At 40.2% G+C, this 13,287-nt stretch overlaps 2 protein-coding genes and 1 long non-coding RNA gene across 6 annotated transcripts; 2 read left to right on the top strand and 1 right to left on the bottom strand.

The window, feature by feature from the left end:
* Positions 1-255: 255 nt before the first annotated feature.
* Positions 256-3,877, bottom strand: ccdc106b (coiled-coil domain containing 106b). Of its 4 annotated transcripts, none has more exons than XM_028963750.1 (7): positions 3,859-3,877; positions 2,832-2,914; positions 2,662-2,763; positions 2,378-2,572; positions 2,060-2,215; positions 1,760-1,981; positions 256-1,652 (listed from the first exon to the last, which is right to left on the bottom strand). In XM_028963750.1, the coding sequence occupies exons 2-7, from the start codon at positions 2,866-2,868 to the stop codon at positions 1,336-1,338; spliced, it is 1,029 nt and encodes a 342-aa protein (XP_028819583.1). In that variant the 5' UTR covers positions 2,869-2,914; positions 3,859-3,877; the 3' UTR covers positions 256-1,335. The 4 variants fall into 4 exon arrangements, with proteins under 4 accessions (XP_028819583.1, XP_028819580.1, XP_028819581.1 ...); XM_028963747.1 differs by lacking the exon at positions 3,859-3,877 and adding an exon at positions 3,625-3,837; XM_028963748.1 differs by lacking the exon at positions 3,859-3,877 and adding an exon at positions 3,625-3,837 and having other exon boundaries at positions 1,760-1,975.
* LOC114770135 (uncharacterized) lies at positions 3,337-3,974 on the top strand. The gene is made up of 2 exons (XR_003743312.1): positions 3,337-3,772; positions 3,874-3,974. It is a non-coding gene; the product is annotated as an uncharacterized LOC114770135 (long non-coding RNA).
* Positions 3,975-7,617: 3,643 nt separating this feature from the next.
* Positions 7,618-12,883, top strand: rcvrn3 (recoverin 3). Its single transcript, XM_028963781.1, has 4 exons — positions 7,618-9,078; positions 9,210-9,637; positions 11,180-11,291; positions 11,519-12,883. The coding sequence occupies exons 2-4, from the start codon at positions 9,257-9,259 to the stop codon at positions 11,602-11,604; spliced, it is 579 nt and encodes a 192-aa protein (XP_028819614.1). The 5' UTR covers positions 7,618-9,078; positions 9,210-9,256; the 3' UTR covers positions 11,605-12,883.
* The last annotated feature ends 404 nt before the right edge of the window (positions 12,884-13,287 follow it).

Genomic DNA, 13,287 nt, shown 5'->3' with positions numbered 1-13,287 from the left:
ATATATACACATGACTTTATATTTAACCCATATCATCATGGGTGATTGTTGCATATTGTTGATGCATCAAACTGAAGCAAATATTTTGTAGACAGCAGTGATGTTAAAACATTTAAACCATGTATTAGATAGAAATAGGTGGTGATTTTAGACTGGAAAGCAACAGGCTCGGACAACACACCTATGACAAAGGCATGCAAGCAAAATATATATAATGATCCAATTATTAAAACTGAAGAAATTACACAGGAGACATTACATGCACAGATTTTATGCAGATATTAGACATATGATACTGTTTATACATTGTTCAAGTCCCTTGAACATGAACACTCTTAAACAGAATGGGAGGAGGAAAATAATAATAAAAAATAAAAAAAAAATCCCAACACCACTCACTAAATCAGTAGATTTTCAACAGTACCAAACATTATAAATGACAATCTGAAGAATCTGAACTAACATTACTAACTTCTGACAAATCTAAAAATAAACAGGACTCAACAATATGCTGAGGGTTTTAATACAACATGACCAGGTTCGGTCTTTACATTTGGTTGAGTTAATGTTCCAACTGAAGCAGGTTATTTCTTACATCAGGAAACACTACCTGCACACCTACCACCTGAAGAAAAGACCAAGATCGGTAATTCCCAGTGTCAAGTTAAGACTGCAAGTCTTGTTCTGTTTGTCAGACTAAATTAAACGTACAAAAAAAAATGCTTAATGGAACATACTTTTGCTCTCGTGTGTCAATTTTAGACACTTATTGATAATTGGCTTGTAACCATTTTTCTCCTAAACAATTTAGCGATCAGACACTCCCACACCACTCCCCAAAAAGCTAGATCTATGAAGTAGCTCCTCCTATTCTGGTCACTGTAGTGACCGCAAACATGACAACTATTTAAGCAAGGTATACATTTATGAAACATAACTGTATTTCCGCCTCTTTATTCATGATACAATGTTAAAGTCACGGCAATTTTCATTTACATTTTACCAGATCCGGAATTAGTGTAGAAACACAACTACGTCTATAAATCAAAATTATTTTGGAGGAGACTGTGATCATTAAATCTAGTCTATGTTTCAGGTAAACATGATTTCTTGTAGAAAAAAAAAAAAAAAAAAAAAAAAAAGTCCTTTGTGCTGCTCCAACAAACCGGTCAGAAGCACCGGCACGACCAACGTACAACTTTCAACCTTATAAAGCAACTTAAACGCGAGCTGAGGTAGAACAGATACGAATCCTTGCAGCCCTCCTGAAAATTCGAATGGACCCTTATTCTACAACAAGTCTCTGCTTTTACAGACCACATGTCCTCAACTCGCTCAGTTCCTGAACCGATAGGAAATTGGCAGGAGCAGGTTGGTCTTCTTCAGGGCCTGTACCTTGGCATGCGTGGTCTCATCAAGAGCCTTATAGCAGCGCCGGGCGTAGTCCAGGAGCTTCTCCTTGGACGCGTCAAACTCGCCCACTTCCGAGACCTTCTCTGGGGCCACCAGGAGCAGTTCCGCAATGGGCGTGGTGGAGGCCACGGTGTTACGGTCCACACCATGTACTTGAAAGGCCTTAGACATGCTCTTCAGCTTCTGGTAGGTCACCAGAATTTTCTTATAACGGAGAAGAACACCAGCTGGGTCTTTCACTGCATTACAATACATAAATAAAAGCATATATGTTGGCACAGGAGTTGGCATCATACAAGTTGTAGATGAACTCATGATGTGTTTTTAACGGTCGGACATCACTCACCCCTTTGTCTTTCCATGCCCCGGGCAATCCTGAAGATCCTTGTTCTCTTCACCCGTGGCACCACACACATTTTACTCCCCGACCGACCTTTTTTTGCCTTGCGACCTTTGTCGTCGTCATCGTCGTCGTCGTCATCCTCCAGTAGCTCTTCTTCCTCTAGGTAGCCATCTTCCTCGAGATACTCTTCTTCAACCACCTCCTCCTCTTCTTCCTCCTCTGTTGCTTAAAAAAAAACAAAAAAAAACTAAAGTGTATCTACTGCAATTTACCTGACCAAGTAGTAGAAAATTAGCGTCTCACCTTGAGCACTGTTCACTCGCTTGCGTGTCTGCGCCGCACTCTGGTTTTGGAGGCGAGCAAGGCCTGAGCGGGTGACCCTCGTGGCAGGGGACAGAGTGGACGACCTCCTGGGCTGCGCTTTCTGAGGACTTGGCTGTGGCAGGTCAGGCAGAGGTTCTGGGGTTTCGGGAAGAGAAAGAAATTGAAAATATGAACGAGTGAAGAAAAAATAAAAAAATAAAAAAAGTTAACAACAGAAATCTGCAATCCTAGAGCTGAGTGTCAGGCGTTCGTGGAACGAACATCCCAAGAAGACTCATGCAACGACATCGCATGTACCACTGGCTTCCTGGTTCTTCGTGGTGAAGATAAACCGGTCCAGCTGGCAGCGCAGGAAGTCTCGCTCTTCTTCCAGGTCCTCGATACGCTTCTGCAGCCAGGAGTTTTTCTCCAGGGACATCTGCAGCTGCATGCGCAGGCTGGAGATCAGAAGATACGGGCTGCAGTGGCCAGACTGCCCACCAGACGTAGACACTGTTGGGGAGAAGATTACATTTGGACGAAACGCGGGCACGTGCGCAAAACTACTTTTAATTGAAACCAAACTGTGCACAACGGCAGACCTTCAAACATCTGTTCGGCCTGGCTGAACAAGGCCGACGGCTCGACACTATTCTCTTCAAAGGGTATGGAGATCTCATATCCCTCTTCATTCTTCATGTCACCTAAAAGTAAAAAATAAATAAAAATCCTCCTAAAAGCTAAAAAAATTTGGAGATAAAATGTTGCCTACCTGCAGTGTTTTTTGGGCTTGTCTGGGTCTCGGACATATTTTCGTTTTGCAGGGCCTTCAGTTGGAAATAAAACTTGATCCAGCTAACAGACAGAGAAATCAATGAAAAACACACACAAAAAAAAAAAAAAAAAAAGATAAATCTACACATGACCCTCCTGCTCCTCGACATTCGCACACATGGCTTTTCTAATGCAACTACAAGCGCTGTAACGCGACCGCAGCGACCTTCTCCGTCCAGCAAAACCCCCAAAAAGAAACTTGTCCGCTTCTGGTGGCCAAGTTTGAACTCTCTGCTCGTTTCAGCTCGTTAGCTGGTCACCACGCGGGAGGCGCGGCGGACGTCGGGCGGGACGCGGAGACCCGTGAGGAAGAAGAAGAAGAAGAAAAAGCCCACATTTAAAAACGACCAGCCGAACCCCGCGTTTACCTCCGCGGCTCCGTCCGCGCATCGCGTTTCCTCGTTTTTATCGGCCCGCTGGCCGCGGCACGGTGCGCGTTTCAGACCTCGGTCTCTCCAGCAGGGGGTCCGACCGCACCCACGTGACCCGGCCGGGCTGTTCTGGGGTGGGGGGGTGACTCCCGGGTCACGGCCGCTGATTAAACGCGTTCGCGGCCGGGAGAGAGAGATAGAGAGATAGAGAGATAGAGCTCTCCCGCCAATCACGGATGGTAATTAGCAAACTAACGCGGGGGTTCCAGGGGGAAGAACCCGGAGTTGCGGCGCAGACGAGTGGCCGGAGCACGACCGCAAAAACACAAAACCAAAACGTGTCCAAAATGCGCGACCGACCGTCGTCGCCGAGATGAATAATAGGGGAATTTCGGGATGAGTTGGGCAGGTCGGGACTCCCTCCCCCCATCTTCCGAGTTATTTCCGGTCATCGGCGGGTCGGAGAGGGTCAAAGAACCGCCGCCCGTAAATACAAGATGTTCTTCAAGTATGTAGAAGTCGAGCTTTTATTTTCACTTTTTAATCTGGTGCAACGCGGCATGGCGGACCGAACTCCTGCTTTACTTTGCTTACATGTTCTCAACGCAGGTTGTAGAAACCGGAAGCGGCCCGGTTCAGGTTTACCTGGCGGGGCGGCGTCAGGTGGCCGCCGCGGGGGGAAAAACGACTGGATGCCGGAAACGAACCGGGAAAAAAGGAGAGAGAGAGAGAGAGAGAGAGAGAGAGAGACGACTTTCACACGACTCGGTTCCTGCGGATAAAACGTATTACAGGTGAGGACGCTGCTCGTATTTCACGTGTATGGCGCAAATCGCCATGTACTGAAAAAGGAGGTTTCTTTTGTTGAGGTTTGCGCCTGATTTATAAGCGAGCTTAAACTCCAGACAAACCCAAATAATCAAGGGAAAAAAAATGAAAAGACCCAAAAAAAGCAAATAAAAGCACCTGTACAGTGTGGGTATTCATCCAGAAGGAAGCTGGTGTAACTGAGAACCAGATTATTTAAATAACTGAATTCTTCAAATTCAAATTTATTCAAATTGTATTTGTCACGTACAGTCATACACGGTAGGATATGGAGTGAAGTGCTTTTGTGACTGCTATAGACCTCAATATTGCAAGTATTCAAGTGGAACCAATATGCAAATATTTCCAACGTAACCAAATATTATAATTTCATGTTTTTGGACCTAAAATATGTGTAACAGGTAGCGTGAAGGTGTGCAAATGTGAAAGTAAAGTGAAAATTTGTGCGACATTCTGGAGGGATAGTCCAGAAGTGATTGAAAGTGCTGGAGTGTATTAGAGTTCTGTCCTATGTAGTGTTGCTGTTGAGCGCTCGTATAGACCTCATAAGACCTTCCTCTTTAGACAATATTTAGATGAACTTGTAACCTACATATTGTCTGACTTGTGTACAGAAACTACAACAGAGTGAATAAAAAGATTGTATTCATAGTTGAGGGTCCTTGTGAACCAGAACTGATCACTTCATCGATGGTAACATGAAAGCATGTTGTAAGTCGCTCTGGATAGCCTGCGAGAAGAAGCTCCTCTTCATTCTCTATGTGTTGGACTTCAGGGAGCAAAAACGCTCTCCTGATCGCAGCAGAGAGAACAGTCTGTTGTTGGGGTGGCTGAGGTTCTTCCTGGCCCTGGTCCAGCACCGCTTGCTGTAGATCGATTGAAGGTCTTTGGTAAGATGTGGAGCCAAACATCTGCTCCGCTTGTGGGATTTTAAATGAGTAAAAATAAGCAGTGTGACAAGAGTGTCACAGTGACAACTTGACCACCATCTTTTCCGAGAGCCCAATGACTTCTTTGGGTGGTAGTAGCCTAGTGGATAAGACACCTGCCTATGAACCAGATGACTCAGGTTCAAACCCCACTCCTACCGAGCAAGTGCCTGTAATGGCTGCCTACTGGTTAAAAGCAGAGGACATCTTTCGCTGTGTCACCGTGTGCTGTGCAGTGTTTCACAATGACAATCACTTCACTTTCACCACCTTAATTTGGACAACGGGGACGGATTCCAACAGTCCTGAAGGTTTATTCTGAACACTTTTTCATTTACTCATGCTAATCAGCATCTCAAAAAGCGGCGACTCTGAAAAAAGCAGATTCTTCAAACATAAAGTGAATGTCACGTGTTATACACAGTGAAGTGTGTCCTCTGCATTTAACCCATAACCCTGAGTGAGCAGTGGGCACCTTGGCAGATCGGGATTCGAACCGGCAACCTTCTGATTACAGGGCCGCTTCCTTAGCCGCTAGGCCACAACTGCCCCATAAAAAATGCTGGACTATGCCTCTGGCCCACGGACTGGGAGGTTAGATATCTGGTGACAGAGTTGAAGTAACCCCTGAGCTTCCCAGCCTGACATACTTCACTTTCACATTATACAAGGAATGCTAAATATGTTTCATGCATTGGGTTCTTCAAAATGGCTCCGTCTTAGTCTCCATATCCAAGACAGTGTAGGTCTGTCCTATATATACATATATTTGTGAAAATTCAGCATGGGGTGACATGTTTGTTTTTATTCCTCATATTGACCATACTTTTTTTTTTTTGTAGGGCTGCCATGGCCACCTGTACTGGGCTGTCTCACTGCAAGCTGGCCCTGTCTTTCGCGGTCATCATGGACTTGTTTGGTGTTGCTGCCTTGTTGGTCGGAGTCTTTGCCCACCTTGAGATCAATGGGCGTGACTTTGGCGATTTGCTGGTGTACACCGGGGCACTCCTGGTGCTGATGTCACTGGGTGGCTGGGTTGTTTGGTACAGTGGCAACATTGAAGGCATTACGACGCAGAAGGAGATGGGCCACATTGGTAACATGGTGGACCGGTTGGCCCGTAACCTCAGCCGTAAGATCAATCGCAACCAGCGGGTTCAAAAGGGCCCATAAATGAGCAGTGATGCAGTGGTACGTGTACAATCAGTCTAATGTTTTTTTTTTTTTTGTTTTTTTTGTTTTTTTTAACTACACAAAATAGTCCTTCAAAACAATATTAATACTGATGTATGTTGGGGGTCATTGTCCGTATCCAGACATATTATGTAATAATGTTAAAATATATCTGGGCTTACACATCAACTAATGTCATGTTATACAACCGATGCATTATTTTTATAATAATCAGCTATTCTATGTTTTCTTCACAGGTTTTGCACCTTCTCTGCAAAGAGTCCCCCCCCCCCAATGCATCCCTGCTGTCTAATGTCTGATTCCTATATGTCTTGAAATGTCAGTTTGGAGTGCCATTGTCATAGCAGTATTGATGTATGTTTAGTAAAAGTATTGATTTACTAGAATTATGTTTATTTTATGTATAATGTGCCCAGTACATTGAATGTTTTGCAAGGGGTGATATGTGGAATGAAAAATAATTTTTATATTTTGCCAGGCTACATAATTCACTCCAGCTGCCTGCTTTATTTATTACTTCCTTTTTTGGTTGTCTTTACTAGTGCATGTTTCATTTTTAAAAAAATATTTTTTACACAAATATTTTTTTCACAAAAAAAGTTCTTTTGGATAGAATTTCATTTCTGGTTGTATTGTTGTTTTTTCCAAAATAAATTTCATAAAGTCTGCTTCTTATTTTGATGCACACATCGTGTTTGGTCAAGGCACAGTGGACTGATTTAATTCTTATGAACAATAGGTGGGGACAAAACTAAATAAATCTAGTCACTGTTCTAACCAGTTTCAATGAAAGTGATCATCCTGTGGCATCTTCACAGTGACCATGTACATGCAAATGCATACTGATGCAAAAAAAAAAAGTTATTAGTATCATCAATATTAAATAAACGTGATTCGTTTTAAAATGTTAATTTTTATTAATTTGCCCCATAAATTCCCCTGGATTAAAATCATCCATAAATTCAAGCATGAAATACCTATATGACATTTTTTTTGGGGGGGGCTTGGAGATATTTTCAATAGAGAAAAATCTGGTTAACCCTTGAATAGTTTATTGATCCACTTGATAATAGCATTTAGAGTTTTTTAAGAAACTGATATACTAATAATGTAAAACATTAACGTGGCATTTGTGGAAATATCAGTTATGTTAAAGCATCCAAATGTCCATTTCCCGCTGACATTATTTTAATTTCATATACTTATATGCTGTTTGTTGTATATAGTCTAAAAATGCTTTTTTTTTTTTTTTACACTCATTGCTGATCTATTGTTCGCTGATCTGTAAGTATAAGTTCTCATCCTTTCAGTATATCAAGGAGTTTATATTACAGCATTATTATGGGTGGGTTATTTTGTGTACAACATCAAATTCCTCACAAACAGGTGGCTATTTTAAGGCTTTTCTATTTTAAGTTTGCTAATTGGATTCTGCTCTAGATTATTGCCATATACAGCAACACTAGTCCTCTACTGATCCCCGTCTGTGTGTCAGGAAGGATATAAACAAACGTGTTGTTGTAGTTCAGGGAAAGCATCATTTCTAATATTTAAAGGCAGTAATACAAACATGGAGAAAGCAGAACACAATGGTAGAGTTTAGTTGTGCATTTAACCATAGCTTGACTATACTGATCTTAAAAACAAGTGTTTTTTACACGTTAATGACCATGCATCTTCAGATCCAAACATACATTTTCATTACTTGCATCACTTATACCAGGCAAACTTAACAAAAAAATGTACATTTGAACATCACTTTAGGCAAATGAACAATTTCCATTTTTCAGTCAAACCCCCGAACAATCACCCGCACCATTTGTAGAGCAGTGTCTGAGGTTTTTCTTAATCACTGCAGTTGGTTTAATTGAAATATCCGTAATTGTTGGCCCATTTAAATAGCAGTGATTACATGGTAAGGGTCCATCATTTCATTAAGGCAATTAGACAGTGACTTATAGCAGAGTCATCTTCTGGCTGCTTCCAATACTGGGATTATGGGCTGGTGTGCTAAACCAAGTAAGAATTCAGTAGGTCTCTAAATGTGCACCCCAAAGTTTCCATCTGAATGCAGTAGTAGTTTTTAGTCTGTGTAGGTATTGTAAACATATTTGTAATGTATGAAATTATATTTTATACAGTATTTCAAGACACTATATACTGTTGTACTGACAATAGATCTCTTGAACCTTGAATTTGGGTGGCCAAGCAAAGTTGACCTGGGCAAGCAGTTTATCTGTGCAGTGCTTTTAAGGTGTTTAACTAATCTTATCAGTAATTAACTTGCTTCTGATCACCTGAAATCTCTTGGCAACTCTGAGGTGACTTCCATACAAGGGTCAATATTATGAAAAAGAATCTGAAACAGCCAAATATAATGGAAAAGATGAAAAACAACAATAACACACAAGTGAATAAAGTGGTATAAAGTTTAGATCAGGATCAGAGGGCCTGGTCTACATACTGAACATTAATGATATGTGCAAAAGTTCATTAGGAATGAAAATAGCAGGATATTGAGGTTACTGATGAAGTGAACAAAATGTTTTTTGTAAAATATACATGTGGTGATCATAATGTTATCAGTGTAATACACGAATTTCATGAATGAAATATTTAACAGGTTACATGTGTATGTGTAGGGGTCATGTGTAAATGTTATGTGAAGAGTAAATCTGTGGTAGAACTACACTAGTAGAACTAGAAAGGTTCACACTGGTTCACTGTAGGTCTCAGCCTTTGACCCCAGCCTATCTAATTGACTTAACCCAGCATGCAGAGGTGCCGAGATCCATTTATCCACTTCCTCGTCTTCACTGCTTTAGTCTAGGAGCCATATGTGATTCTTGGTTCTGTTGCTCAGGTAGGTTTTCATCTCATCGATCTATCTAAATAGCTATATATCTGTCTATGTGTGTATATCTATCAAATATTTTTTAAAATATCTATATCTATAATATATACACACAAATACACACACCTATATTTTTTCAGGGTAACTACGAGTTGGGGAACGAAAGAAGAAATACTTCTATTCTGCCATGGGGAATGCAAAAAGTGGGGCTGTCTCTAAGGAGCTTCTTCAAGATCTGAAGCTTAACACCAAGTTCACTGAGGCTGAAATAGCACAATGGTATGGCAATTTCCAGAAGCAATGTCCGACAGGTCGTATCTCACCGGCAGAGTTTGAGGCCATCTACTCAAAGTTCTTTCCCGAGAGTGATGCCAAGACATATGCCCAACATGTCTTTCGCTCCTTCGACACCAACGATGATGGCACACTGGATTTCAAGGAGTACATTGTGGCTTTGCACATGACTTCATCAGGCAAGACAGCTCTCAAGCTTGAGTGGGCCTTCTCTCTCTTTGACGTGGACAAGAATGGGTACATCACCAAGGCAGAAGTGCGGGAGATCTGTCAGGTGAGGAGCAGAGGAGTACAAAGGAAGTAATGATACCAAAACCACCAAACATTTAGGTGGAAGGTTTGGGCTTACATGGGTTTTGATCATCCTCTGCAAATGTTATATGATGTTATATGTTAAATGATATAGGATGACAGTCTGAAGAAGACCTGCAGTGTCCTTGTGTCAGTCTAGTAAATGCAGGGGTGTCAGTGGGTGTGTAGGGCATTGAGTCTCGCCACGTAATCAAGCTTCTTTGTCTTCTTCTAAAATAGCTCAGTATAATGTGGATGGCATCACACAGCAGCAAAAGATAAAGCAGAGTGGCTTAATTAATGAATTACAATTGCCACAATTGCCAAAAAAGTCATGCTTGATCATTGATTGTAGATAGATGCAAAAATTCCAATATTATATACCTTGTGACAAAATGCTTTAGTGCTTTTGGCACAAATATGTCCACAACTTGACTAAATGGAGTCAGTACTGATGAGGTGACCTTTGAGTGATGGGTGCTCTGGCAACTTGAAAACGAATTATCTCGACCTGACCCTTAAGATGAGTGAGTATGGAGTATATATATAGTACGTAAACAGAATCGTGTGTATTACGCAATGTTTCTAGTCTAGATTCGCTGTGTTAAGACACTGTGGGAGGGTCTTTATACACTTCTTTTGACTGGATGAATGAAGGAGTGCATTGGTGTATTGTAGTAAGCGTAAAGCCTCTAAATCAGGCCGTGTAAATGAAGCAGTTGCTTGCCAACTTGCCTAATCTACTTTAATCTTTATGTTTGGGGCTGAAATGATCAGTGCTGCAAGGTCTTGGTAGGATTCTGATGGGTGTTTTGTGGCTTGCACTGTTCATAATTAAGGGATGTAAATATGTGAGACATCTTTGTTACACATGGCTTGCCATATTTCACCAGCGTTCTCCCATTTATCTTTTCCAAATCCCAATACCAAAATGCACCCTTGTGGTGCAGTGGTGGAAAACTTGTTCTAATGTTCCTATAGTTTTAAATCATACTATATGTTTAATATGAATGATTGAAGACTGAAGACTGAAAATGGACTTAAAAATAAAAGCTTGTATACATCTAGGGTCAGACCAAAAAAAAACTTGAGGTCACCTCCAAAAAGGACAAACACGGTTCTTGCTTGACCCAGAAATGATAACAGTGGCATCTTTTTTTATTATTCAACCTCGCTATAATAATCTGCCTTCAAAACAGATTTACCGCTGTAAATGATTTGCTGTGGCCTCGAGGAAGGATTATAAAAGAAGTAGGGGAATTCCAGCACACAGTCTGATAATTGTTCGTAGATTTTAGTGTTGTGTGTATAAGGCCACATGAAAAGATGCAGTTTGAATTCAAAGTCTAATACACTTATTCATGCTTTAATCAGTCTAAAAAAATTCGTTTTATCATTTGTGTTGCTTTCAGGAATCCCACCTCCGATTTTCATCAATAGTAAGCGTTGTGTTTAACCAAGGTGACAGGGAAACAACCAGTGCTCTATCCTCTAAAACGTTTCATGTCCTGTACCTTTTCTACAGGCAATTTTTAAGTTGATCCCGAGGGATAAACAAGCTGAACTGCCCAGTGATGAAAACACACCAGAAAAAAGAGCTGATAAACTGTGGAGCTTTTTCGAAAAGGGTGAAAATGGTAAGCAATCGGTTAAGGTAAATAAACAATTTAAATTTAGTGTAACTGTACGTATCCTACTTGATAGATTGATTTACTTAATGATTTAAGTAAAGATTATTAAATGAAATGTGGCATATTCACTAAAATATGTAGGTATTTAAAAAAGCGCTTTATATCTCAGCTGAGTTTGGAAAATACAGTGGCAAATTTTTTGCAGTGACATTTGCATTTTTGTCTCTTTACAGAGCGAATTGCAGAAGGGGAGTTCATCAAAGGAGTCACAGAAAATAAGGATGCTCTGCGTCTTATTCAATACGAACCCGTGATGTAGTCCTACCCTCACAAAACCCCTAAATTTAGTCAACGCAGTGGTACCAAATCACTTGTGTGCACAGTAATGATAGTGAAATGACACCATTGGCAGAAAGGTAATTAGTGGGAACCTTTAGACACGCACAGAATGGTGTTAAAGATGTGTACAAGTCACTGCATCATCAGAACACAGCTGATTTGTAAAGTAGAGTACAGTACTCTCTGTTTAGATTATGTGGTAGCATTTGAGGACCAACCACTGTGAGAACATAAAAATGCATACATGACATCACCCAAGTGAAAAAAAAAACACATTATCTCTCACAGTGACCTCATTCATGATCTGTAATCCAGCAGTAATTTTTGATCTTTTATTCCATGTTTTTTTTTATTGCAAATAGTATATTCATGTCAAGAACATGATTTGAACATGAAAAAATAAGCAATTTGTGTAGTTTGTTTTTCTTGACTGGTAAAAAAAATGTTCTTCTGTGTGTGAAGACATAATCTTGCATAATCTCTGAGTAATCTTATTTACCCAAAGACTCTTCATTTTCATGCAATTTCAAGACACAGATTAGACATAAGGTGGTCCAGAGTGTAACCTGAATTAGGTGAACATTTACATAAACTATAAGACGATTTGTATCATCTGAATACAAGGAGAAGCACTGAGTTCATGTGCCTCAAATAAATAAGAGTGTAAAGCTTCACCTCCTTTCATTGTCAAATTGAAAATTTGTGTTTGAGGACTAAAACATTTAAAATGTTTAGTTTTCATACAAAAATATATTAATTTAATCATAAATAGATACAACAAGCAACTTCAAACAGTTATCTCTCTTTCTCTTTCCCCTATCGTCTCGACTAGGCAGATTATGGGCATAATCTTCTGTCCAGCATTTGAAAGCATCTGTCTTAACCTCCTGAAATCGCCTTGTTTGTTTAATCTTTGGGACTGCATGTCCTGGGAAGGTTATCTCTATTTTTTGCTACTATTAGAACACTAAATCATGATCTCTGAAGGATGCACTGCCATTAGATCTCTATCTATCATTTACCATGGGAAGACCCTGCAACTTAACCATCCTGAGGCTTTATAAAGGATTTTTAAAATTTACATTGATGTTTTAAATGTTGAATTAAATACTGGTACATAATTACTTGTGAATAAACTTGGACAATTGACTACAGCTATTGTATATACTAAATAACACAAGAATGTGTTATGTACAGTGATGTAAAAAGTGGAATGTGACCATCCATGCCCAAAACAACTAAATAAATCATACATGTCATACAGTGTGCACAGATAAATTTGTTTGCTTCCAAAGATTTTATAATTTTATATTATTTATAATTATATTTATATATTATTTTTACAACTTTTCATGTTGTCATGGTTGCCAGCTGGGGAAAGACGGCAATAGAGTACACTGTTAGATTTCATGTATTAGTAAACAGCAGCATATGAAAGAAAGATATGAAGTTTTGTAGCCTAGAGGTTAACACACTCACCTGTGAACCAGAATTCCACAACGTCACAGGTTCAAACCCCACTTACTACCAGTGTGTCCCTGAGCAAGACACTTAACCCTGAGTGTCTCCAGGGGGACTGTCCCTGTAACTACTGACTGTAAGTCGCTCTGGATAAGGGCTTCTGATGAATTCTGTAAATGTAAGTTTGCTAGTTATCTCCAGT

The sequence above is a fragment of the Denticeps clupeoides genome, chromosome 20 (assembly GCF_900700375.1).
Source record: "Denticeps clupeoides chromosome 20, fDenClu1.1, whole genome shotgun sequence".
Classification (NCBI taxonomy): Eukaryota; Metazoa; Chordata; class Actinopteri; order Clupeiformes; family Denticipitidae; genus Denticeps; species Denticeps clupeoides.
The sequence above is the reverse complement of the archived record's forward strand: the minus strand, read 5'-3'. Positions and strand labels throughout refer to the sequence as shown.

Excerpts from the sequence above, each read along its gene's own strand:
- ccdc106b (XM_028963747.1), bottom strand. The coding sequence starts at position 3,716 with ATGACCGGAAATAACTCGGAAGATGGGGGGAGGGAGTCCCGACCTGCC. Across the intron at positions 2,915-3,624 it reads TATTCATCTCGGCGACGACG|CTGGATCAAGTTTTATTTCC; the intron begins GTCGGTCGCGCA and ends TCTGTCTGTTAG. Across the intron at positions 2,216-2,377 it reads GAAGAACCAGGAAGCCAGTG|AACCTCTGCCTGACCTGCCA; the intron begins GTACATGCGATG and ends CCGAAACCCCAG.
- rcvrn3 (XM_028963781.1), top strand. The coding sequence starts at position 9,257 with ATGGGGAATGCAAAAAGTGGGGCTGTCTCTAAGGAGCTTCTTCAAGAT. Across the intron at positions 9,638-11,179 it reads AAGTGCGGGAGATCTGTCAG|GCAATTTTTAAGTTGATCCC; the intron begins GTGAGGAGCAGA and ends CCTTTTCTACAG. Across the intron at positions 11,292-11,518 it reads TTTCGAAAAGGGTGAAAATG|AGCGAATTGCAGAAGGGGAG; the intron begins GTAAGCAATCGG and ends GTCTCTTTACAG.